General features: G+C 36.3%; 2 protein-coding genes and 1 long non-coding RNA gene across 3 annotated transcripts in view; 2 read left to right on the top strand and 1 right to left on the bottom strand.

The window, feature by feature from the left end:
* The first annotated feature begins 471 nt into the window (after positions 1-471).
* The window catches only part of LOC140039406 (uncharacterized), a 34,167-nt gene continuing 10,445 nt past the window's right edge, over positions 472-24,193 (top strand). The window contains exons 1-4 of the mRNA XM_072085008.1: positions 472-1,003; positions 1,262-1,285; positions 1,707-1,863; positions 2,734-2,834. Of these exons, the coding sequence (XP_071941109.1) occupies positions 472-1,003; positions 1,262-1,285; positions 1,707-1,863; positions 2,734-2,834 (814 nt within the window). The remainder of the gene's footprint in view (positions 1,004-1,261; positions 1,286-1,706; positions 1,864-2,733; positions 2,835-24,193) is intronic.
* LOC140040858 (uncharacterized) lies at positions 15,496-16,853 on the top strand. Its single transcript, XR_011842782.1, has 3 exons — positions 15,496-15,796; positions 16,237-16,466; positions 16,602-16,853. It is a non-coding gene; the product is annotated as an uncharacterized lncRNA (long non-coding RNA).
* Positions 17,008-23,329, bottom strand: LOC140040855 (uncharacterized). The gene is made up of 3 exons (XM_072087102.1): positions 23,247-23,329; positions 17,344-17,491; positions 17,008-17,250 (listed from the first exon to the last, which is right to left on the bottom strand). Exons 1-3 carry the CDS (start codon positions 23,295-23,297, stop codon positions 17,099-17,101), a joined length of 351 nt encoding a protein of 116 aa, XP_071943203.1. The 5' UTR covers positions 23,298-23,329; the 3' UTR covers positions 17,008-17,098.

Raw genomic sequence — 24,193 nt, forward strand, 5'->3', positions numbered from 1 at the left:
TAATTGATTTTGTTATCTTTTGCTTTTCTGTTTGAAGAATAAAATGTAGATTAGATTATATAACTTATCCTTTGTATTGCATATCTTCTGTTTGTGCCTAGCATGTAACACTATTTTAACAAACAATATTTGAAAAATGATACTATACTACTGTGTGGTGATTTGGTTATTTGAAATAATTGTATAAATTTCTAAAATATAATAGATTATTGTCCAAACACATTTGTTTTAGATTGTTACTAAAGTGCTTAAATCATATCATATAATGTAATGTGCATAATGAATGTGCAAATTAATACATTTAAGACCAAACCATAACATAAAGTAAACAATTTTGTTAAAAATACGCATTAAGAACAATATTTATATTTTAAATATATGAAATAATTTAAAACAGAAAGCAAAAGTATTTTTAATATTGTTTTTAGTTGAAAATAAAATTGAATATTTACACATTACCTTATCTCTTTTATGAGCAGGGCTGGGTTTTCCCAATTGATAGATGAACTTTCAAGTAGAATTGAAGTGAATGATGTACAGATGCTGAAGGTCGCCCTCTATGACATAATCCACGATAAACAGGCATTAGAAGCAGCATCAGCTAATAGTTTGTTTAGACTATTATATTCAGAAGGTCACATTAAAATTGATGGGTTTTTTCTTGATTGTGATCTGTTATTTGAAGTATTTGAGTTAACAGGACTTCAAAGACTATCTCAAATATTATCCAAGAAATATCGTAGACCGAGGAATCAACGAAAAAACATCACAGGTTACAGACGAATGCTAGTTAAACTTGGCAAATCATTAAATACTCAACAAGTTGAAATACTTGCGAAGCTCTACAATATTGAAAAGAGTGATTCTGAAAATGTGTGGAATTTTATTAGCAGATTGAATCAAGGCAAAATTGAAGACACTATAGAATCTTTGACGGAATTTGAAGCGCTTCTAAAGGACCAACAAGATTTGAATCATGTACTTACTATTGTAAGATCATTTGGTAAGTACCGGTGTCATTTGTAGCATCATTATAATTTAGCCAGAAATAAGTCTTATTTTGTTACCGGTTTCAGTCACAATATTCTTTTTATTTTGTTTATCGAATATTTAAAAAATATAAAGTAATTACCATGAACCATGAGAGTATACAATGTACACAATTGCATGTAGCTAATTGGCTCTACACTAAAATGTCAATGGTGGTGATATTTAATTGTTATATACACCATCAATTATAATATTTATTTTTATTTTCCAGTGCAGCAGAAGAAACTGAATGATGGTGAGTGAACAATTGGTTATGAAATAGTAGTAAATGTTTATATTGATAAAGAAATAGAAAGAAATAGGTCCTAATTTGGGTTTAATATGTATAATTGTTTTAAAAATTATATGGTGATCGATTTTATTGCTATAATAGTTTTTTTGTTTGGGCATTAATATTACAAAGCGAAACATGTTCTCTTTCTCTCAAAATCGCCAGGTAAGACATCTAAGTAATTTATCATCACGGACAGATAATACAATTTAAATAAACTATATTTGTGTATTGGCTGACTGTATTTTATATTCTGCTTTACTAACAGTATCGCTTTACAGCAAAATATCTGCCTTAGACTTTTATCTCTCAAAATTCAAAACCAAAAATATCATACCTATAATCCAGTACTAAATGTGTGTTTTCATTATTTGTGTCTTTAAAGTTCCTCTTGAGGTGTTGGCAAGAGGTCAGGAGGCTAATGATGCATTTCTTGATGCCATACAAGAAGGCAGCAAACCTATATACCAAACACGTCTGATGCTTGTAGGACAAGAACGTGTTGGGAAAACGAGTCTAACCAAAGCACTCACTGGTCAACCGTAATTAGGCTAATCATTCTGTGCTTTTATGAGTTCGAGGCAATCAAAACGTCAATTTTATTAAATCAAATACAAATACAGCTGGTACATTATTGCGCAGTACAATTTAAAATAACACTGTATACTTAATATTTGTGTACAGTCAGAATATTATAAATGTATGTAATCTATATATACATTTACGTAAGGGCAGAAGTTGGTAAATCGTAAATAAATTTTGGTTACTTCTAGAATGTTTGCTCGATGGTACTGTAAAGTTGGTTCGTACTTTCGGTACTGATTTTAACCACCTGATGTAACCCTGTTTCCTAATTAAATTGAGTTAGATAATTAGTTATTGACAATTAAAACGAGTTTAGGTTCAACGATTTGCCACAAATAGAAGTGTTTTCAGATCGTGGACATACACTGTCTAATGGAGTTCCATCTTGAAAAATACCTGCACACAATAATACTGTACGAGGATGCTTCGAATTTCCTCAATAATTGTTTTGAAAACCGGTTGAACAGCTTGAGTACAGCATCTTAATGTTGAAGACGGGCCCATTTCCAGTTACTTAAACTTAAAAGGCAGTTTCCTCAAAACACTGATTGTAACAGCCAAAATTTTAGACTTAGATATATCTGGAAGTAGTCATGGTATCAATATAATTTTTCAGCATTTTAAATCTTGGATTATGTAGTTGTAGTTTTTGTGAAAATCTCAATTTTAAAAATTCCGACTTATGTCCCTTGCATGTACCACATTTACTAAAACCTATATACTATAAAATATTATTCTTTGAGTGATTTTACTAATCATTGTTACAGCTTGTTGTATAACATTTGTTTAAGGTGTGATAACATACAATACTTCCAACATTTATTTAGATTCAATGTTACTGAGGAAGTGACTGATGGAATTGAAGCATCACTGTCATGTACAATTAGTGTTAAGCATACTACTAACTGGAAACCAAATCAAAATAAAGGTATGTTATGCTGTACTTTTATATTTTTCATAAACATTAAATTTCAAATACAATTTGAAGATCCAGATAAGGCTTTAAAATGTACCAGTAATAATTAATAAGTAAAACAATTTTTTATTTTTTAATTGTTTATTTTTAAACATTATCAATTCAATTCAATTCAACTTTATTTCAGACAAACTGTCCATATGAAACACATAAAGTTTACAAAAACAACACATTATTATGGCTATACTGATACTAGTTAACACACGTAAAAGTATACATGAGATTAAATATCTACAAGATAATAATTAAGGTGCAATACTTGGCCTCTTGTTATAATATAAAATAATTAATCTTAAAGAAAAATCAAAGAGAGAGACTGAACTACAGAAAAATAAATTTAAATATAAAAATTGCAAGAAAAAAAAGAAAACGCTTCTTTTATAATATATAAAGTTGTTGTTAAATTTGTATAGCCATTGTATTTCTGAAGTCTATATATGGAAGAACTAGAATAAATTCAAAATTGTTAATTAAAGATCACATGACACTGAAATCACATATTGTAGATTTTTGTACTTATATGCTAGATAATAATTACTAGAATAAGAATAAAGTGTTTGTAATTAGTAATTCGGTCGAATTCATATTTTAAAAATATTTTGTAATTACGTTGTTCAAAATTGGGACAAATTGTCATAAAAAAGCGGCAACCCTATAGGTCATCACTGCTACGTCACAAGTTGGAGTCAAAAGGCCGGAAAGGTTACACGCTGGGCCGGCGGCGATTTTTTTTTTCGTACATAAGTTGGGGACACCTCATGAAACGTCACAAAATAAACATGAATAATTCATCAGTTAAATTTGTTGTTCCGTGTGCACCTAAGCGTATAGCAACACGAAGTGATTACACAACTGCGATACTATTCTTTCTACAATAATATGCCTAGGATTCTAGGTCAATTCACGTGATTGCCTTCGCGCACTCTTCTTCACACACACGTCCACTATGCAAAATGTGTCGAGGCTAATCGACAGCTAGGCAAGGGGTGTCACGAAACCTAAGACCATGAAAGCTAAGACCCCCTAAGACCTAAGATCACGAAAGCTAAGACCCAAGACCTAAGATTACAAATTCTAAGATATACTACAGCTTAAAAACAATACTTGTTTATCCATACATAATTTTAAACACAGTAGGTTTCATTTATTACCATAAATATAATTTAATACCACCGCAAAACATAGAGAAACTCACATTATTTTCGCCCGTTGAGTAAATGTATATTTTTTCTTTACAACAAACAAACTTGACGGGGTGTTTGTTTGTATATTTATTTTATTTTATTTTATTAATTTTAGCAATTAAAACAATACATAGACTTTGAGTGTGCCAAGGAGTGGCAAAAGAGGTCGAAGGACCACTGTCGCCATAAGGCGTGCCACACCAGCACTCAAAGCATACAATAAAACATAAAACAATAAGTAATATAAATACTATGATTATATACATTAAAGAGGCATACGCCCGTATTCTTAAACCGGACTTTAGTCGTAGTTCGAAGTTCGACTTGGAAAAGTCGTAGTTCGAGCTATTACTTCAAATTCGATTCAAAAACGAAGTAGTCGAAGTTTGCAGTTCGACTTAATGAAGTCGAGCTTTTAGTCGAGTTTCACACGTCTGGGTACTAAAGGCTATACATTGGCCAATGACAAGAGAGTATTTGTGGAGAAGACGAAATTTTGCGCATTGATATCACTTTCCATTTTCTTACAAAACTTTTTACGCATCAGGACTATACACAAGAAAAATAATTTTAATCGTTAATTATTAGAACAAGATCAGTATTAATTTAACAGTGAAGTACTTTTGGTTAACAACAAACAAAATCTACAAAATATATTTAGGAACCATGGCGGTACGGTAACTTTTATATTTTCTAGGCCCCCAACAAAGTATGATCGCGACGAACCACGCACTTCATAGCGTGACAAGAAAGCGCTAGGCCCCCTAAACCTTCCATCGCGTGGTGAATTGCCGCATCTCCCATTGTCGCTATGGCGTGACGTAGCTCAAGTCGGACTTGCGCGAAGAAAATAATGTAATTTGTATACAGTTGTAAATAAAGATGATTTTCATTATTATAATTTATACCAATGTATATTTAATTAAGCTAATATAAATATAGATATTTCATTCTTCAATATCTGGCCAATATAACAACTCAATGACTGTTACGTTTTTTATAAACATCGTTTAAAAACCATTTAGTCGACCATTTAGTCTGCCCCCTCCAGGACTAAAAAAATCGATCAAAATCCGTCTCGATTTAGTCGAGGTTGGCCTGATTTAGTCGGTGATTTAGTTGAAGTTCGGTTTATGAATTAAAATGACGTCATTTTTTTAGTTTTAGCTTGAACTACGACTAAAGTCCGGTTTAAGAATACGGGCGATAGTGTTTTTAAAGTGGTCCATTAACATGTTTTTAAATTGTACCCAACTTCCGCAAACAAAGGCGTCTGTAATATTGACCGGTAGTGCATTCCACAGACGAATAAATCTGGTTGGGATACAATACTTTCCACTATCAATTTTGGATGCAAGATGTTTAAAAGTCAGAACATCCAAATGCCTACAATTGATAATCAACATATTTAAAATAAAACTATTCTGTAATTTATATAATATATTTGTAACAAAAATAACGGTAAAATAATCTCGATTTGATTCGGCTGTCATCAAATTCAATCTAGTTAATTGGTCAGAATATGGCTGATCTAAGATTCGTTGATGAAGGATAAATCGACTTGCCCTTCTTTGAATTTTCTCTATCTTATTAATATGACATTGACGATAAGGATACCAAACAGGGGAGCAATATTGAATATGGGGAAGAACAAGACATTTATAAAGTTTAAGTAAAACAGATGTAGAACAACCTGTGTCAATTGACCGTATAAAACCTAACATCCTATTGCATTTCAAAGTTACATTATCTACCTGATGTGCCCATGACAAATTATGGGATATTACCACACCAAGTAACGTAATGTCATTAACGTTCATGAGTTCATGTCCATTTAGATTGTAAGATGGAACAACGGGATCTCGTTTTCTGGACAATGACAGCACTTGACATTTATTAGGGTTAAGGGAAAGTGAATTAAGTGCTGACCACCAGGAGATCGTGTCAATGTCCTGTTGCAGAGATAAACTATCTTCCTCCGTCATTATACATTTAGCAATGCAAGTGTCGTCTGCATATTGATATGGTTTTGCATGTAGGTGCATATATATATTTACTCCATTGTGTTGGTTCAGAGGATGTTTTTCTTACGCACCTGCCTTTCTTGTATTTTGACTCCAAATTTGTTGACTAACTTTATCCTGAACACCACACTTTAAAATTAGGACTTATAAGTACTTTCAGAAGGAGAAACACATAATAACAAATAAATAAATCCTTAAAATTTATGATTTTACAGATGTGTTTCTTTGAGACTTTGTATCCTGTAATGTAACTCCTCGAGCTCCCCCCCCCCCATGCTCAATGTTTTTGTTTCTATGGAGCGCCAAAAGAGCAAACATTTATTTATTTATAGTTATGCAATTATATTATATTATATTTAGTATACAGTAGGCCTATGCTGTAGTTTAAAGGTCAATAACCATACTATCGGCCATTCTTGTACAAAATGTGTCATTAGACTGGATAGAAACACACATGTTTTAAACAATTTAAAAAGAAAAAAAAATTCATAAGACCACAATTTTCAAAGTTATAATTATTATTAGTATATTATTATAAGAGTAAAAAAGTAATTGAAACACGCAACAAAGAACTTGATCAGAAAAGTTTGGATATCGACAAAGCGATAGGGGGCGCCCAAATGTTTAAAGCAGTGAAAGATCTTAATAGAAAACCATTCGAAAATCCAAAAGTGTTTGATGCTAACAAAAAGTTTATTGCCTCACCAAATGGAATAGCGAAAGTAATTGGCAATCACTTCGAAAATAAATTTTACGACGGAAGCAAACGAAATATAGATTCATTTGAGGGAAATCCTAGGCCATTAAATAAAGAAATCAGTGAAGAGGAAGTAACCAAGAGTCTTAAACGCCTAAACAACAGTCGAGCAACAGGTGAGGATGGTATCCCAGGAGAACTACTAAAATACGGTTCCCCTGTTCTAGCTCCAATGATTTCAGACTTTTTAAATCAAATATTTACAAAACATGAATTCGTGGATATTAATAAAGGAACACTCATAGCACTACCAAAACCGGGTAAGGAAAAGGGTCCAACTAAGAATTTACGACCTGTTATTCTACTTAACACCATACGCAAGTGCCTATCGCTTATAACACTGGATAGAATTACATCGAAAGTAGACGCATTCTTACCACAAAGCCAAAGTGGGTTTCGCAAAGGCAGAAGCACAAGTGATATAGTTTTTACACATAGATGGCTTATAGCTAAAGCACAAAAAGAAAAAATAAATATTTACATAACCGGTATAGATATGTCCAGCGCGTTTGACACAGTGGATAGAAACAAACTCCTCGACATACTCAAACATATTATAGACGAAGATGAACTTAGGATCGTTAGATTTCTGCTGAGTGAAACCGGACTAAATCTAAAAATAAAAGGTGCAAAAGAACAGCCAATATTCCTAACCAACATCGGCACCCCTCAAGGAGACAGCTTAAGCCCGGTCTTATTCACTGTTTACCTTGAGTCTGCGCTACGAGGAATCAGAACAATTATCCAAACAGAAATACCTCAAGAGATATCATATGCTGATGATGTAGATTTTTTGAGTCTAAATAGCAAGCATAATGTAAACGAATTAGAACGCCATTTATCAACTTTCAACTTAAATGTAAATAAAGAAAAAACAGAACACACTATCGTAAGACGAGAAAAAGAGGACATACAAGAACAATGGAGAAACACGAAAAAAGTAGGATCGCTCCTTGGGGACAGACAAGACATAATTAGAAGAAAACAACTAGCGCGTGTAGCAATGACCAAACTAAACTCGATGTGGCTTCGAAAAGATAAAATCAAATTAAAAATACGTATCAAGCTGTACAACTCACTAGTTAAAAGTATATTACTCTACAACTCTGAAACATGGGGACTCACAAAAGAAGAAGCACATAAACTCGACACATTTCACAGACAGCAACTTCGCAAAATCATAGGTATCAGGTTCCCAGACAGGATATCGAACATAAATTTATACAGGAGGACAGGAACAAAACCGATTTCATTAGAAATAGTCGACGCAAGATGGAGACTATTGGGTCACATACTTAGACAAGACCCATGTACACCAGCCAACACAGCAATAAGCTATTATTTCAGAAACACTACCAATATAAAATTTCGAGGAAGACCGAGAACCACCCTACCAATAACTCTCAGCAACGACCTACTCACCCTTTATAAGCATAATACAGACATTAAGTATCCCGGACAATTGAAAACAAAGAAAGACATGAAACAACTTAAAGAACTAGCCAATGAAAGATCAGACTGGAAGAAACTAGTAAAAGAGATTTACGGAGCAGCCCAAGCGGAAATGTCGGCAGACTTTTCAGCGGAAAGGCAGTAATAATAATATATTATTATATTTGACTAATAGTTCAAAGGTCAATAGTTGTAGAATCGGCCATTTTTTTTAAAAACATTTCATTATAATAAATATGAATGTATAGTTTTTGAACAATTTGAGCCCTATTTCGTGTCTCTCCGATTATTGGTTACTGAGATACGATAAATAAAGGTCAAAGGTCAAAATGTCAGAAATAAAACTTGCATCCATTTTTTGAGAAAATGTGTCATTAAAGTGAATATAAAAACATATATTTAAAACATTTTGAGACCAAAATTAATTATCTGTGACTAGTGGTTCTCGAGATATAGGGTAATTATAAAAAATGGCCGCCATTTTTAATTATGCAAATTAAGGGCTTAGATGGCCGAATTTCGCTTGGGATCCGCCATATTCGTAATCAGCGAGGTCGAAATATCCTAAATCAAGTGGATCCCAGCTTCTACCCAAAAATGCTTCTTGATTCGTTTTCTAGGCCGTTTTTTGAGAAATGGAACCTGTACGGTGGCCTGTAAGTGTCACGGCAACTTTCAAAAAATATCACGACAATTTTTTCAAAAAAAGCCACGGCAATTTGAAAAAAGCCACGGCAATTTGAAAAAAGCCACGGCAAATTAAAAATAAAACATCACGGCAAATTAAAAATAAAACATCGCGGCAATTTAACAAAAATACCACGGCAACTTAAAAATGAAACACCACGGCAAATTAGTATTGAAACACCACGGCAATTAATAGTGAAACACCACGGCAAATTACAGAAATGCCACGGCGGAAGCGAGTTACCACGGCGGAAGTGAAACCTTTGGAATCTTCGATTTTTTCTGAGGTAAGTAATAGTTTGTGCATTGATGTAAATATTATATTAATTTATTAAACTGCAGCAGTTTACGTGTTTATTGCACTCTTCTTGAACTTTCTAGGCCGGGCTAGACCATAGGCCTTATTACAAGGTAGGCCTATAGGCCCTATAACATTCTACAATGTTTTAATATATTTACAGTAATCTGTTTTTTATATAACAAGTTGTTTTTACAGTAGACCTAGCTACTACTGTAGGCCTAAGGCCTAGGGCTAGTAGTAGGCATAGCTAGGCCTAGTGCAATAAACACGTAAATGCAGCAGTTAAATATAATAAATTAATATAATAATATTTACTTCAATGCACAAATAATTACTTACCTCAGAAAAAATCGAAGATTCCAAAGGTTTCACTTCCGCCGTGGTAACTCACTTCCGCCGTGGCATTCTGTAATTTGCCGTGGTGTTTCATTACTAATTTGCCGTGGTGTTGTAAAGATTTATGTCGTCCGTTGAGGGCGCATATTATAATATGCTTCGAATATCGGACGATGGTGTGCGCGCACCGGTTCGCAGTTAATGTCATATAAACATGCCTGAAGCGTTCCAATCACCATATTATTATGTAAATTATAGTGTTTTGTGATGAATGAACACACGCACACGCACACGCACACGCACACACCCACATTGCCAAATAGCCACATTGACACCTTGTCAATTTGCAACCTCATCACCTATACTGTGGAGGATTACCTATTAAAAGTTACCTTGAGTTTTACACGCCGACTACTTTGTTTCATTCTGTCTGTCATTCTACCCACTTACTACCGAACCAGATAAAACAGTACATACATTTCTACATGGTCCCTCGAGCCGGATAAAAATGGCGGAGGAATTGAAACAACTGAAAATCAACAGACGTAATGCTAAAGGAAATTTAACCAGACAAGGCAACGCACTGAGGAGGATGCTTGCATTGGAGAACCCAGATTTGGAAGAGATTAAAAGGAAGGCAGATTTATTAGAGGACCTCTTCGCCGTAGTAGAACTAAAGCATAACGAATTGGTCGAACATGTGGAGGGCGAGGAAGACTACAACACAGAAGAGAAATGGATGCAGGATTTCCAGGACCAGTTCTTGATTGAAAAGGAACAGACAAGAAATAGTATTAGATCTTTAGAAAAGAAACTAAATGAGACTGTTGTTTTAGTAAATGACAGTAATGTAAATAATAGTAATGTTATTAATGATTAAATTTCAAGTAATCAAAATGATATCCATGATGATAATGTTAGTGATGTTAATTTAAGTGATCCCGCTATTGATGTTGATAATGTGAACGATAATAATGTCATTAACCCTAATTTATCCACAGCCAGTAGTAGTTCATTGGACACAAACGCCTTCAACTGGGAAGGCTTGTTGCGGGCAATTGCTCTACCCCGCAGCCAACCGAAAAAATTCAGAGGAGACCCGCTACGGTACCATGCATTCATTACAGCATACAAGAGCACCGTTTCTCAAGTCCCAGATGATGGTGTCAAGTTACAACATCTACTCTCATTATGTGAGGGTGCTGCATATTCTTCGATACAGTATTGTGTCCTTAAACCAGCCGAAGAAGGCTACATAGCAGCCATTAAAAAGCTAAAAGAGAAGTTTGGGGACCCCAACATAATAACCAAGGCCTGGACTGATAAAATACTGAAGCGAGAGATAGTTACCCTCGATACACTCGGAGATTTTGCAGATGACCTAGGAAACTGCTACGGAACCCTAGAAGCTTTGGGGAAACTCTCGGAACTGGATACCATGGAGGGATTATCCAAAGTTGTGCAGATTTTACCGACATTCCTCCGAAACAAGTGGAAAGACGTCAATTTCAAGTTGAAAGAGAACCATACCACCGCTACACTCAAGCATCTACTTGAATTTGTTCAGAAGGCTAGGGACAAAGAGGAAGATCCAGTATTTGGAAGGGTGCTAACCGCTAAGAAACCAGAAAAGGATAAACCTAACCAAAGGGATCACCAAAGAAATCACCGACCACCAAGAACTATGACCCTTACAGATATGAAAGACAGCAAGAAACTACCTCGGATGTTCTGTCCTTACTGTAACGGAAACGAGCATTTCCTTGGGGGCTGCAAAAGCTTTAGAGAACTAAGCAAATCCCAGATGAATGATTGGATCACTAATAACAATCGCTGTAAACATTGCGCTAGAAAACATGTTACCACCGAATGTACTCTTCGGAAGGGTTGTAAGATGTGCTCTGAACTTCATCTTACAGTTTTGCACGACACCTCACCGGCATCTCAATAGTCCACTCCTTCCAATCCAGCAGCGGCAACCAACCAACTCTACAGTCTGTGTTAACAGTACAAGCCCAGAGACGTATTCCTGAAAATCGTCCCGGTAACATTATACAGTCCTCCCAGCCAAGTTGATACCTACGCTGTTTTAGATGATGGGTCGATGAGAACCATGCTGCTCACTGATGGAATGAATAAACTACACATACAGGGCCATGAAGACAGCATTGTTCTGAAAACTGTGGAACACGGAACAACCACTGTTCCTGGACGGAGTGTAAACGTACAAATATCGGCAAGAGGTGAGACTCACAACAGATATAACCTTGACGATGCGTTTTCTTCGACCTTGTTAACACTGGGGACCTACTCGTACCCAACAAGAGAGATCAAAGAGAACTACAATTACCTGAAAGATGTCCCTTTACCAGAAATAACTGACGCACTTCCTTTAGTCATGATCGGAGCTGACAACGTACATTTGCTTACGCATAGAAGCCCGATGATACAGCTAGGCATTAACTCTCCAGCAGCAGTGCATACAGTGTTTGGATGGACATTGCATGGCCCAGTTCCTATGCCTTTGACCAAGCCACCGGTCACTGTAACAACCTTCACCCTATGCGAGTCATCACAACTGAAGTCTGATGTTAGAAGGCTTTGGCAGGTGGAAGAACTTCCTCCTAGTAAGGCAGCAACTCGTTCTCGACTCGACCAAATGGCAGTGAACAATCTCGAACATTCCACACACCTGATTCAAGTAGATGGAGTGAACCGTTATGAGGTTCCTCTGTTGCGTGATAACAGCGGTACACGATTCCGAGCTGGTGTTGAGTCGGTGATTCCACACATGAGGAGAACGGAGAGGTGCTACAACAAGAAGCCTGAAAGACGTGAGAAACACAACCAATTAATCCAGAAGCTAGTCGACGATAAACTAGTGAAGATTATTACAGCCGAAGAAGCCGAGAAGTCTGAGGAATCTTGGTTCGTCCCTCACTATGTTATCGAACAGAAAGGTAAACATAGATTAGTGTTCAATTGCTCCCACGAATTCCAGGGTCTGAACTTGAATAAGCATCTGCTAGCCGGACCTAATTTGGGTTCATCTCTCATCGGAGTAATCCTGAGGTTTCGCCAAAATGAAGTAGCGATATCTGGCGACATTAAAGCCATATTCCACCAGGTACGACTAAAACCAGAAGACCAATCCCTGTTCCGCTTCATCTGGAGGGATTGTGATGAAACTAAACAACCTACCATCTACCAATGGTTATCTCTGTTATTTGGATCTACCTGTAGCCCGTGCTGCGCTACTTATCCACTCCAGAAACTAGCTATAGAGCATGGTGAACAATATCCAGAAGTTAAAAAATCCGTCATGGAGGCCTTTTATGTAGACAACTGTTTGGATAGCACGAAATCTACAGAAGAAGCTGAAATCCTTGTGCATGACATCAGGACTGTACTGAGCATGGCTGGCTTCAACGTCAGACAGTGGGCTAGCAATAAACCGGAGGTTTTGAAGGGATTGCCTGAAGAAGCACTCTCATCCTGCACTATATTAGAGTTCCAACAAGACACTAATGAAGCAGAACCTATGTTGGGTATGCGCTGGGATACTGGATCTGACTCACTTACATACCGCCAGAATCACGATCATCAAGATGTTGTAACAATGCGATATATTTACCGGACACTGGCAAGACAATACGACCCCATTGGCTTCTTGGTTCCATTCCTTATTAGGGGCAAGCTTATAGTCCAAGACTTGTGGAATATGGATAACATCGATTGGGACAGAGAAATAACTAACTCCGAGATTCGAGCCTCCTGGGTCCAATGGGAAGACGAACTTAAGTACATCGATCAGGTCAACATCTCGAGACGATATCTCACACTTAAGGATGCCACTCACCAGTTACATGTCTTCTGCGATTCTTCCGAAAGAGCTTATGGTGCAGTCGGCTACATCCGCGGAGAGCGAGATGGGAAAGTGGAAACCGCATTCGTTATAGCCAAATCCAAGGTTGCTCCTAAGAAACAGTTAAGCATGCCAAGATTGGAACTCTGCGCCGCACTGGTTGGTGCGAGACTGATGGACTTCATGGAGCAAACTTTGAAGATTCCTATTAGTACGAAGCACCTGTGGAGCGATTCCACAACGGTACTGACGTGGCTCACTTCAGAAACCTGTAGATTCAAGGTCTTCGTCGGAACTCGAGTAACAGAAATAAACCACTTAACCAAAGACATGACCTGGCACTATGTGCCCACAAAGCAGAATGTAGCAGATGATATCACAAGAGGTATGTCCTTAGAGGAAGTCGCAAGTGACCACAGGTGGAAATATGGACCGTCCTTTCTAGCTCAGGCTACAGACCACTGGCCAGTGATGCCCAAACTCCAAGATCAACCTGGTGACACAGAAGTCAAGAAAAGTGTTTTCTGTGGGCTAGTCAATGTTGATGCTACAGATGAGATCAGCCACCTAAAGGACTTTGATGCACTCGGCCGGAAGTTTGATGGGGCGGCCCCTCAACAAATTGAGAATGAAGCCTGGAGAGTGGTACAACGATGCTGTTTCACAGAAGACGTTACAGCACTGAAAACTGGAACCTGACTACCTACAGGTAGTAGACTGAAGCAATTAAGTCCAGAATGGGACAATGACGCTGGTCTTATAAGAGTAGGTGGACGATTGAGTGAAGCAAATGCTATACAAGAGCAATTGAAGCACCCAATCATTCTTGATCCAAAGCACTACATCACAAAACTCATAATCCGACATACCGACGCTAAGTTGCTACATCCTGGACCAGAACGTGTTCTAGCAGACCTGAGAAGGAGATACTGGATTCTCAGAGGCAGAGAAGCTGTTAATGGACAACCTACTTCCCCGAGGCCAATGGATAATAGGACGTATAACCAAAGTTGTCCCCGGAGAGGATGGTAGAGTGCGCTCGGCCGAAGTACTCGTTAAGGGCAAGACATATGTACGCCCTGTTGTAAAACTGATCAAACTCCCAGAGCTTCAGTAACCGTTCCAAGAGTTTATTTATTTATTTTTTTTTATTAGATACCTTGTATTTACATGTCTTTATATGATAGTTTACTTTAAATTTAGTGCCTAAATTTAGGGGCGGCTGTTGTAAAGATTTATGTCGTCCGTTGAGGGCGCATATTATAATATGCTTCGAATATCGGACGATGGTGTGCGCGCACACCTTCGCAGTTAATGTCATATAAACATGCCTGAAGCGTTCCAATCACCATATTATTATGTAAATTATAGTGTTTTGTGATGAATGAACACACGCACACGCACACGCACACGCACACCCACATTGCCAAATAGCCACATTGACACCTTGTCAATTTGCAACCTCATCACCTATACTGTGGAGGATTACCTATTAAAAGTTACCTTGAGTTTTACACGCCGACTACTTTGTTTCATTCTGTCTGTCATTCTATCCACTTACTACCGAACCAGATAAAACAGTACATACATTTCTACACGTGGTGTTTCAATACTAATTTGCCGTGGTGTTTCATTTTTAAGTTGCCGTGGTATTTTTGTTAAATTGCCGCGATGTTTTATTTTTAATTTGCTGTGATGTTTTATTTTTAATTTGCCGTGGCTTTTTTCAAATTGCTGTGGCATTTTTCAAATTGCCGTAGCTTTTTTTGAAAGTTGCCGTGATATTTTTTGAAAGTTGCCGTGACACTTATAGGCCACCGTAAACCTGTCTATAGAATCGTACCGCACTCTTGTGTAATCGCTTCTTGTTGCTATACGCTTGGGTGCACACGGAACAAGAAAATTTAACTGATGAATTATTCATGTATATTTTGTGACGTTTCATGAGGGGGTCCCCAACTTATGTACGAAAAAAAAAATCGCGGCCCGGCGCGCGCCACACAACAAACACACTGAAAGCCTCCGTGTTGTTTATATACAGTAATATCAAAGACAACAGTATTATGGAATCTGATTCCGAAGAAAACATTAGTTTGAATCTCGATTACAATTCTTCATCATTTGATGATGATGATAATGATGAAGAAGAAGATATAGAAATATAAAATGACGATGGTGATGTAGGCCTAGCCTAGGCCTAGCGCACAAGCATGTTCGAGACTGAGTACGAAGGAGGAGAGGTTGAAGACTTGGAGGACCACGAAGAGAACGCTAACGACGAAAGGGCCATGCTGTTGAATACAGAGTGGTACGTACAATATAGCTTATAATGATGATGAATGAAGTAAAGTTGTAGTAATAATATAGGCTGCGCTAAACTAGGCCTATTTTTTTTTTTATTATACTGTATTATTAATATCATTAATTTAATTAATTAATATAATTTATAGGCCTCTATCTCGCTAAGGCTAGTACTAGTAGAGGCCTACACTTATCCCACTTAGTAGACCTAGCTAGGCCCTAGTAGTAGTACTACTAGGCCTAGGCTACACTGCAGAGTACTAGCTTTAGTCTAATAGGCCTAGGTTTATTTATTTGCTATTGATTCGCCTTTATCATTCATAATTGATTCAATGTTGTAAAAAAATCTTCATACAGTAATTAATAAATAGTAATGGCAATGCTGCAACCCCTGTCACATCATATATAACTGTAAAAACAGTGTATCTGACATTCCTTGTCATTCAGGTGTATGTGTAAAAATTGTGTACCAATGCCAACAGCACGAGAGTCCATTTGCTGCCAGGAAATCGCAAAAACCAGAGAGAAAATGGAGAAAGTGGAGATGAATGAAGAGTGTTTAACACGCCATCCAGGATTCAGAGAAGTCTGTTTAAATGAGTGGTGCTACAAGTAGCATACCTTTCATATAAACAGCAGTATGGCGCAATGGCTGCTTTACCCCACACTAATGAAGAGTAAGTTGAGCTGTTCTATGCATACGAATACTAGGTGCAATATGCTTTCATTCCATTTTCTTGTATCTTGTTGAACATATTGTATTTTCACAGGTAATTTGTTATAACCTGTAATTTTTAACAATGCTTTCACAGGCAGTATAGACATGTTGCATACAGGAACCTGGTGAGATTCTGTTGGGGCTACCTTGGTAGGGAAAATAGAGTTGTTCTCCCGTCATGTGCAGTGAAGAAGAACCTTCCCAAACCCAGAAGAAGATGGCTACACAGGCTTTAAATTAGGCAATATTGCAGATATTTAATTTTTTTTCAAGTTGTTTATATGCTGTTTATATACGTTTTACACTACATTACTGTATATGAAAGAAGTAAAAAAGTAACGGAAGACAATGCTATCCCTTGTTTATAATACGTTTTACAGAACATTACTGTATAATATGAAAGTAATAAAAAAGTAACAGAAGACAATGCTATCCCCTGTTTATACTGTATATATTTATAAATTAAAATGAAAAAAAAAGTAAAAAAGACAATGCTATCTCTTGTTTATATATGTGCTACAGTAAATTATGGAAGTAAATTGAAAAAAATTGTGGCTCTTGCTCTTGAGTCTTGCTCTACTTTGCAAACCATTAATCTGAAATTGCAACATCTTTATCTGGCCGAACGAAGGTTGAGCACACGGGTGGTGGTGGTGAACTTAATTCAGGAATTGAATCTGAAGAATTTTTCTTGCTACTACTGCACAAGTATAATGGTTCTGAAATAAGCACGTCAACATAAGCTGTGGTTACAAAATAAATGCAATTGTCAATAAATGAACAAAGTCATTAAACAAAATAGTATACAGCTTATCAATCAAATTTGTTTGGCTTACCAAATGTTGCATCTGTCAATAATCTTTTAAGTGTGTAGCCACCACTTTTTGCTCTTGGAAACACCAGCGAGAACCGTTCATTTCCATCTCTATCTTTTGCTGCTGCCCTGCCAGAATGTTCATTGTAGTGTAATACAGCGAGTATTACCTAAGATACAAAATTGGATATTTGATATTTTTATGTAAACTTTTAATATGCTACACCAATAGTAAGTGTAAGGATAAATGACAATTATAGTAGTAAGTACCTGCTTAACATGCCATTGTAGTCTAGTAGGAAGGAGGGGTTACCGTGCACCCCCATGATGTATTTTTTTAATGTACATTTTTGTATTCCTGAAGATATGTAATTAACATTTTTTGATGTTCCCAAGACGAAATATTGTCCCATGGGTTTTTTTTGGGGCCATTTTGGTGGCCATCTTGGATTTATCAAAATCATAAATATAGACGGTACTTGACAAAGACTGATCATAGAGGTCTGATTTTGGTCTTAAATTGTTCAGAATATGCACATTTCTATGTACTATAATGAAAAGTTTTTGTTCAAAGTGGCCGTAAATACCACTTTTGACCTTTGACCTTGTTTTTACATAAGGGTCATATCTTGGTAACCCCTGGTCATAAAGATTTTATTTTTGTCTTAAATTGTTCATAATATCCATATTTATATTCGCTTTAATGGAACATATTTTTGAAATTTGACGGGAAATATCATTTTTGACCTTTGACATTATTGCATAACGATTTTCGCAATAATTTAGGTTATTTTTGTATTCGACCTATATCTTGACAACGAGTGATCATAGAGGTTTGATTTTGGTCTTATATTGTTCAGAATATGCACTTTCCTATGTACTATAATAAAACATTTTCATACAAAATGACCGGAAATACGACTTTTGACCTTTGACCTCGTTTTTACATAAGGGTCATATCTCGGTAACCAATGGTCATAACGATTTTATTTTTGTTTTAAATTGTTCGGAGTATCCATATTTATATTAGCTTTAATGAAACATATTTTTGAAATTTGATGGAAAATATCACTTTTGACCTTTGACATTATTTCCACCCGAGGGTCATATCTCGGTAACCCCTGGTCATAAAGACTTTATTTTTGTCATAAATTGTTCAGAATATCTATATTTATATAACATTTAATGAAATACAACTTTTGACCTTATTTTCACTTGAGGGCCATATCTCGGTAACAAATTTGTTTTGTCTAAGATTGTTCAAAACATACATATTTCTATCCACTCTAATGAATATTTATTTAAAACAATGATCATAAATGTTACTATCAATTGTCACATTTAACACCTTCCACAGAATTCTCATACAGTAAGATTTTTTCTGTTTTAAAGTAAAAATAAATTTAAAAGATGTAAATAAAATAACAACATGCTGAGAAAAAGGGAAAATTACAGACTTTATAAAAGACTTTTGAATATACATGCTATCCACTCTAATGATGATTTATCCTCAAAAACTGACAATAAATGTCATTTTTTACCTTTGACCCCTATTTAAATATAATTTACATATAATGCGAGAATTCTTAACAATTCTCAAATTAGAAAAAAGTATCTGATAAAAAATTTAAAAAAAGTGTCTGATAACACGTTTCATTACATAATTATTCATAATTAAAGGTGGCTACTTTTAGGTCTGCAAACAACTTTTATCCAATAGAATGTGTTTATTGTCCAATTGGAAGAGACAATAACAAAATTAATGTCAACATCTTCATAATCTTAATTTATTTTGGAAACAGTACTGATAGACGGCTACAAAAATACATTCTAATCAAATTCTATTCTTCATTAAATAATGGAAAATTTAGGGAAAGAAAAGGGGATAATTGTATTTTACACGTGGATGGTATTCTTGACATAACACTCGATCTGAGGACAGGGACCTTCCACCCATATACACCAAACCAATACGCCATTATATGTACATGGTGAAAGTAATCATCGGCCATCAATTACGCAATATACCACTAGCAATAAATAAACGACTCTCAAACATCTCATCCGATGAAAATTCGTTTAATGCAGCAAACAATAGTACCAAGAAGCACTTAGAAATAATGGATATGAACATGAGCTACACCTGAACAAGCAACCAAAAAGAAAATCCGAAACAGAAACATCATTTGGTTCAATCCTCCGTACAGCAAGAATGTAAAGACCAATATCGGACCCAAATTTTTACATTTAGTGGATAAGTGTTTCTCACAAGGCCATAATCTCCGAAAGACTTTTAATGTTGGCATTGATTGCTGGTGGTATCTACATTATCTAAGGTTACGCACGGTATAGTTATGATCGAACTTTAGAGGATCTGCCAGGGCCAAGGCAGGGTACAGATAGTTTGTAATAGGTTGGTATTCCTTACAATGTGCTAAATCATATAACATTGGTTGCTGGTGGTATCTACAATATCTAAGCTAGACTAGTTGGAGGAAGAGGGTCTCTAGTCAAAATTTAGAGGGGTCTGCCAGGGCCAAGGCAATGTACAGATAGTTTGTAATAGAGGTCATTTGGTATTCCTTACAATGTGCTAAATCATATAACATTGGTTGCTGGTGGTATCTACAATATCTAAGCTAGGCTAGTTGGGAGAAGGGGGTGGTTAGTCGAACTTTAGAGAGGTCTGCCAGGGCCAAGGCAGTGTACAGATAGTCTGTAATAGGTCATTTGGTATTTCTTACAATGTGCTAAATCATATAACATTGGCTGCTGGTGGTATCTACAATATCTAATCTAGGCCATTTGTGGGAAGGGGGGTCTCTAGTCGAACTTTAGGGTGTCTGGCACTTGCGGTGCAGCAGACAATTAGTCTGTCGTTACCCATTTAGTATTGTATGAACACAACTTGTTCATTTGGCATTAATTTTGAGTGGTACCTCACTCAGCTATGCTATCACCATTTGTAGGCCCTCCCTCGGGGGGTCTGGTGGGCCTATTGCAGAGGACAAAATGTTTGGTGATATGATATTGGTATATAGGATGCAAATGGGCATCCCATGGTGGTGAAATTAGGTGGTATCTCTCTCATCTAATTGGTGCCGATTTGTTAGCACCTTTCGTGTCCCCCGGTATAGACGCAGCAGGGGGTACCCGGCAGACTTCCATTTACATTGACTTCAAGTGACCGCCAATTAACACACTTAAATAGTCAGATATTGGTACCTAGCTCATCTAACCAAATGTATCTGGGCTGCCTGTCTACAGCCATTTACTGAGTATTCAGTACAGTAATACAATAAATACTAAGTGGTCAGAAGATGCTACTAATCAATCAATCAATCATTCGATTTATATAGCGCCATTCCAACAGTCATTGCTCATGGTGCTACCAAAAATATCAGAAAATGTGAGTTTTGAGTAGTGACTTAAAGGTGTTCAATAATGATGTCTGTTTAATGTTCAAAGATAGGTGGTTCCAGAACCTACTGTAGGTCCAGCAATACTGAAAGTCCGATTTCCCAACTATGTTTGCGCCTCTGAATGTCCAGTAGCACCTGATGACTAGATCTTAGTTCTCGCTTTCTCTTATTGATTGTCGATCATTCTGAGAGGTATTTGAGAGCGCAACTATTTATGAATCGGAGCACCAGCAGGATCTTAAATTGAACACGCAACTCCACTCCAAATACGATCGCCTCGGTCTTTTCATTAAGCTTGAGGAAGTTTAAGCCCATCCATGTCCTAATCTCAGCAGTGCATGCTTCTAAACGTTTTACGGCGGTCAGAATCTCAGTCTGACGGGGCTTGACAGAAACATAAATTTGTATATCATGAAGTTGACCAGAAATATATCCTCTATACATTTGACCTTAGAGGGTTAGATGAAGGCACTTCCTCTTATTTGGAAATTTCCTGATGTAGGCCGTGCCAAACTGTCATTTAATCATTAAAACAAGATATCACACTAGTATGAATGAACTACAGGGGCATGGTGACAGGACAGTCTGGTCATGCAGTCCTATTCTTCCAGCCCATCTTATTGATCTAGTTGAGAAAACGACCATGGAGTTGAAAGAGTATGAAGATGATGAACAAGAAATTGAATTTGAGGTGGACGATGACTGAACATCTATTGCAGTAACTTGATAAATGGGTTTTGAATGAGTAGTTATGTAGACCTACATATACATACAGTAGTTTTATTTTGAAAACAGAAACATTCTTACTATATAAGAATTCTGTGAAAATTGAGGTCCTCACTCCTGGATATTCTGAACAATTTATGACAAAAATAAAGTCTTTATGACCAGGGGTTACCGAGATATGACCCTCGGGTGGAAATAATGTCAAAGGTCAAAAGTGATATTTTCCATCAAATTTCAAAAATATGTTTCATTAAAGCTAATATAAATATGGATACTCCGAACAATTTAAAACAAAAATAAAATCGTTATGACCATTGGTTACCGAGATATGACCCTTATGTAAAAACGAGGTCAAAGGTCAAAAGTCGTATTTCCGGTCATTTTGTATAAAAATGTTTTATTATAGTACATAGGAAAGTGCATATTCTGAACAATATAAGACCAAAATCAAACCTCTATGATCACTCGTCAAGATATAGGTCGAATACAAAAATAACCTAAATTATTGCGAAAATCGTTATGCAATAATGTCAAAGGTCAAAAATGATATTTCCCGTCAAACTTCAAAAATATGTTCCATTAAAGCGAATATAAATATGGATATTCTGAACAATTTAAGACAAAAATAAAATCTTTATGACCAGGGGTTACCAAGATATGACCCTTATGTAAAAACAAGGTCAAAGGTCAAAAGTGGCATTTACGGCCATTTTGAACAAAAACTTTTCATTATAGTACATAGAAATGTGCATTTTCTGAACAATTTAAGACCAAAATCAGACCTCTATGATCAGTCTTTGTCAAGTACCGTCTATATTTATGATTTTGATATATCCAAGATGGCCACCAAAATGGCCCCAAAAAAACCCCATGGGACAATATTTCGTCTTGGGAACATCAAAAAATGTTAATTACATATCCTCAGGATTACAAAAATGTACATTAAAAAAATACATCATGGGGGTGCACGGTAACCCCTCCTTCCTACCCTACTATTGTATGAATACCCAAGCATTTTGGGTGTGAAATGTAGTATGGTTCCATGGAACGCCTCTACTCCTGATGTTGAGCATGTGGACTTAATTTCTGAACATCCTTTCGTAGATGAGTATTTTCTAGCAGATCGCACAGCTTCTCACAAGCGTGTTGAAAATGTACACAATTATTTAAAACAACAGTACTAACAAATTATTAGTGATTTTAAAATGCAAAAAACAAATTAGTACCTGGTTGAAGCCATTTTTTTTTCTGGCATCTGGTATGGATGGGTGCATGTAGATATTCTTTAAAATGCTATTGAATCAGTTGAGCTTTATTAATTATTGATACAGTAGGCCTACATCCACTGTTGGGACCCCGACACTAAAGGCAACAATGAGATTTGTTTGGATAGAATAATGAAAATAGGCCTAGGGGCAGGGACCTACTAGACTAGGCCTAACTAGTAATGGGAATGAATTCTTACATCCTGTCTCCGGCGTTTGACAGAACTTGTCCTTTTGCGTTTCTCCGCAGTTTCACTATTTTTATTGTTTCTTATGGTCGGGACTGCATCGGCCTTTAAGTTTTAGCGTGGATGGTAGTCCCAATTTTCTTTTCATCATACAGGACGACTCAAAAAATCGTTTTCCACAAAGTGAACGCTGCATATTTTAGAATATTCATTAGGGCCTAGCTAGGCCTGGTTAGGCCTAGGAAAATCGGCTCTAGTAAACTGGACAAAACGAATCCACTGGCGTCTTATTCTGGGGTTTTTTGTAAATAAAAAAAAACTTACATCATCGTTTGAAGTAAGAACACAACCACCAACGACACAATTGACTGGCATAATATCGGAAAATAATGTAAAACTTCGATGAAAATATACTCGCTCAATAGAGATACAATACAACACAATAAGATGGAGGAGATACTGTGGTGTACCACATGCAGCGCGACGGCGCGGTGCACTCTGACCGAATTTCGGACGACTACAATTAGTGACGTCACGAACTGATTGGAATGTGACATTGCCGATTTTTAGGATTTCGTCACTCACCTTAAAATTTCCTCTATTAAACATCGTTAAATATCACTTTTTTCATAAAATTTTGCAAAAAATGTTAAATATATCAATATATAGTTGTATGCAGAACGTATTTTGATGAAAAAATGCTACTTTTAAAACGTGTCATGTGATCTTTAAGATTCTTAGCAAATGTGGCCAAAGCTTTAACAAACATTTTAACAAATCCAAAACGGATGCTTTGGATGTCAGATTGCCTGGTAGGCCTATATTTATTACGCAATTTTCCACTCAACAACCCAAAAAGGAATTTTTTAAATACATGCCAGATATGAAAAAATATGCGGTTTTGAATCCCTACATATGTCATAGCAGTTTTTGTAATTTGTTAATTTATCACATACGGATACCTTTTTATAGACTACATGACAAATCAGTGTTTTACGACAATTTATGGGTGCCAGATTTAGGGTAAAAGAATGCCAGATATTAGTTAAATTATGCCATATTTATTAGCATCAGATGGCAGGTGCCAGAAGGGTCACAGTTATGCGAAAAAACATAATTACGACAAATTTTGTCACATTGCTTGCTGCACGCTTTTGTAATCGACTTTATAGAACAAATGAACTTTCCAGCTATGGTTATCATCACTTAGCTTACTGATGTTTATTATTTCTAAAGATTCATTTCCCACCTGAATATTAGAGATTGGAAAG

This window comes from Antedon mediterranea, chromosome 2, assembly GCF_964355755.1.
Source record: "Antedon mediterranea chromosome 2, ecAntMedi1.1, whole genome shotgun sequence".
Taxonomy (NCBI): Eukaryota; Metazoa; Echinodermata; class Crinoidea; order Comatulida; family Antedonidae; genus Antedon; species Antedon mediterranea.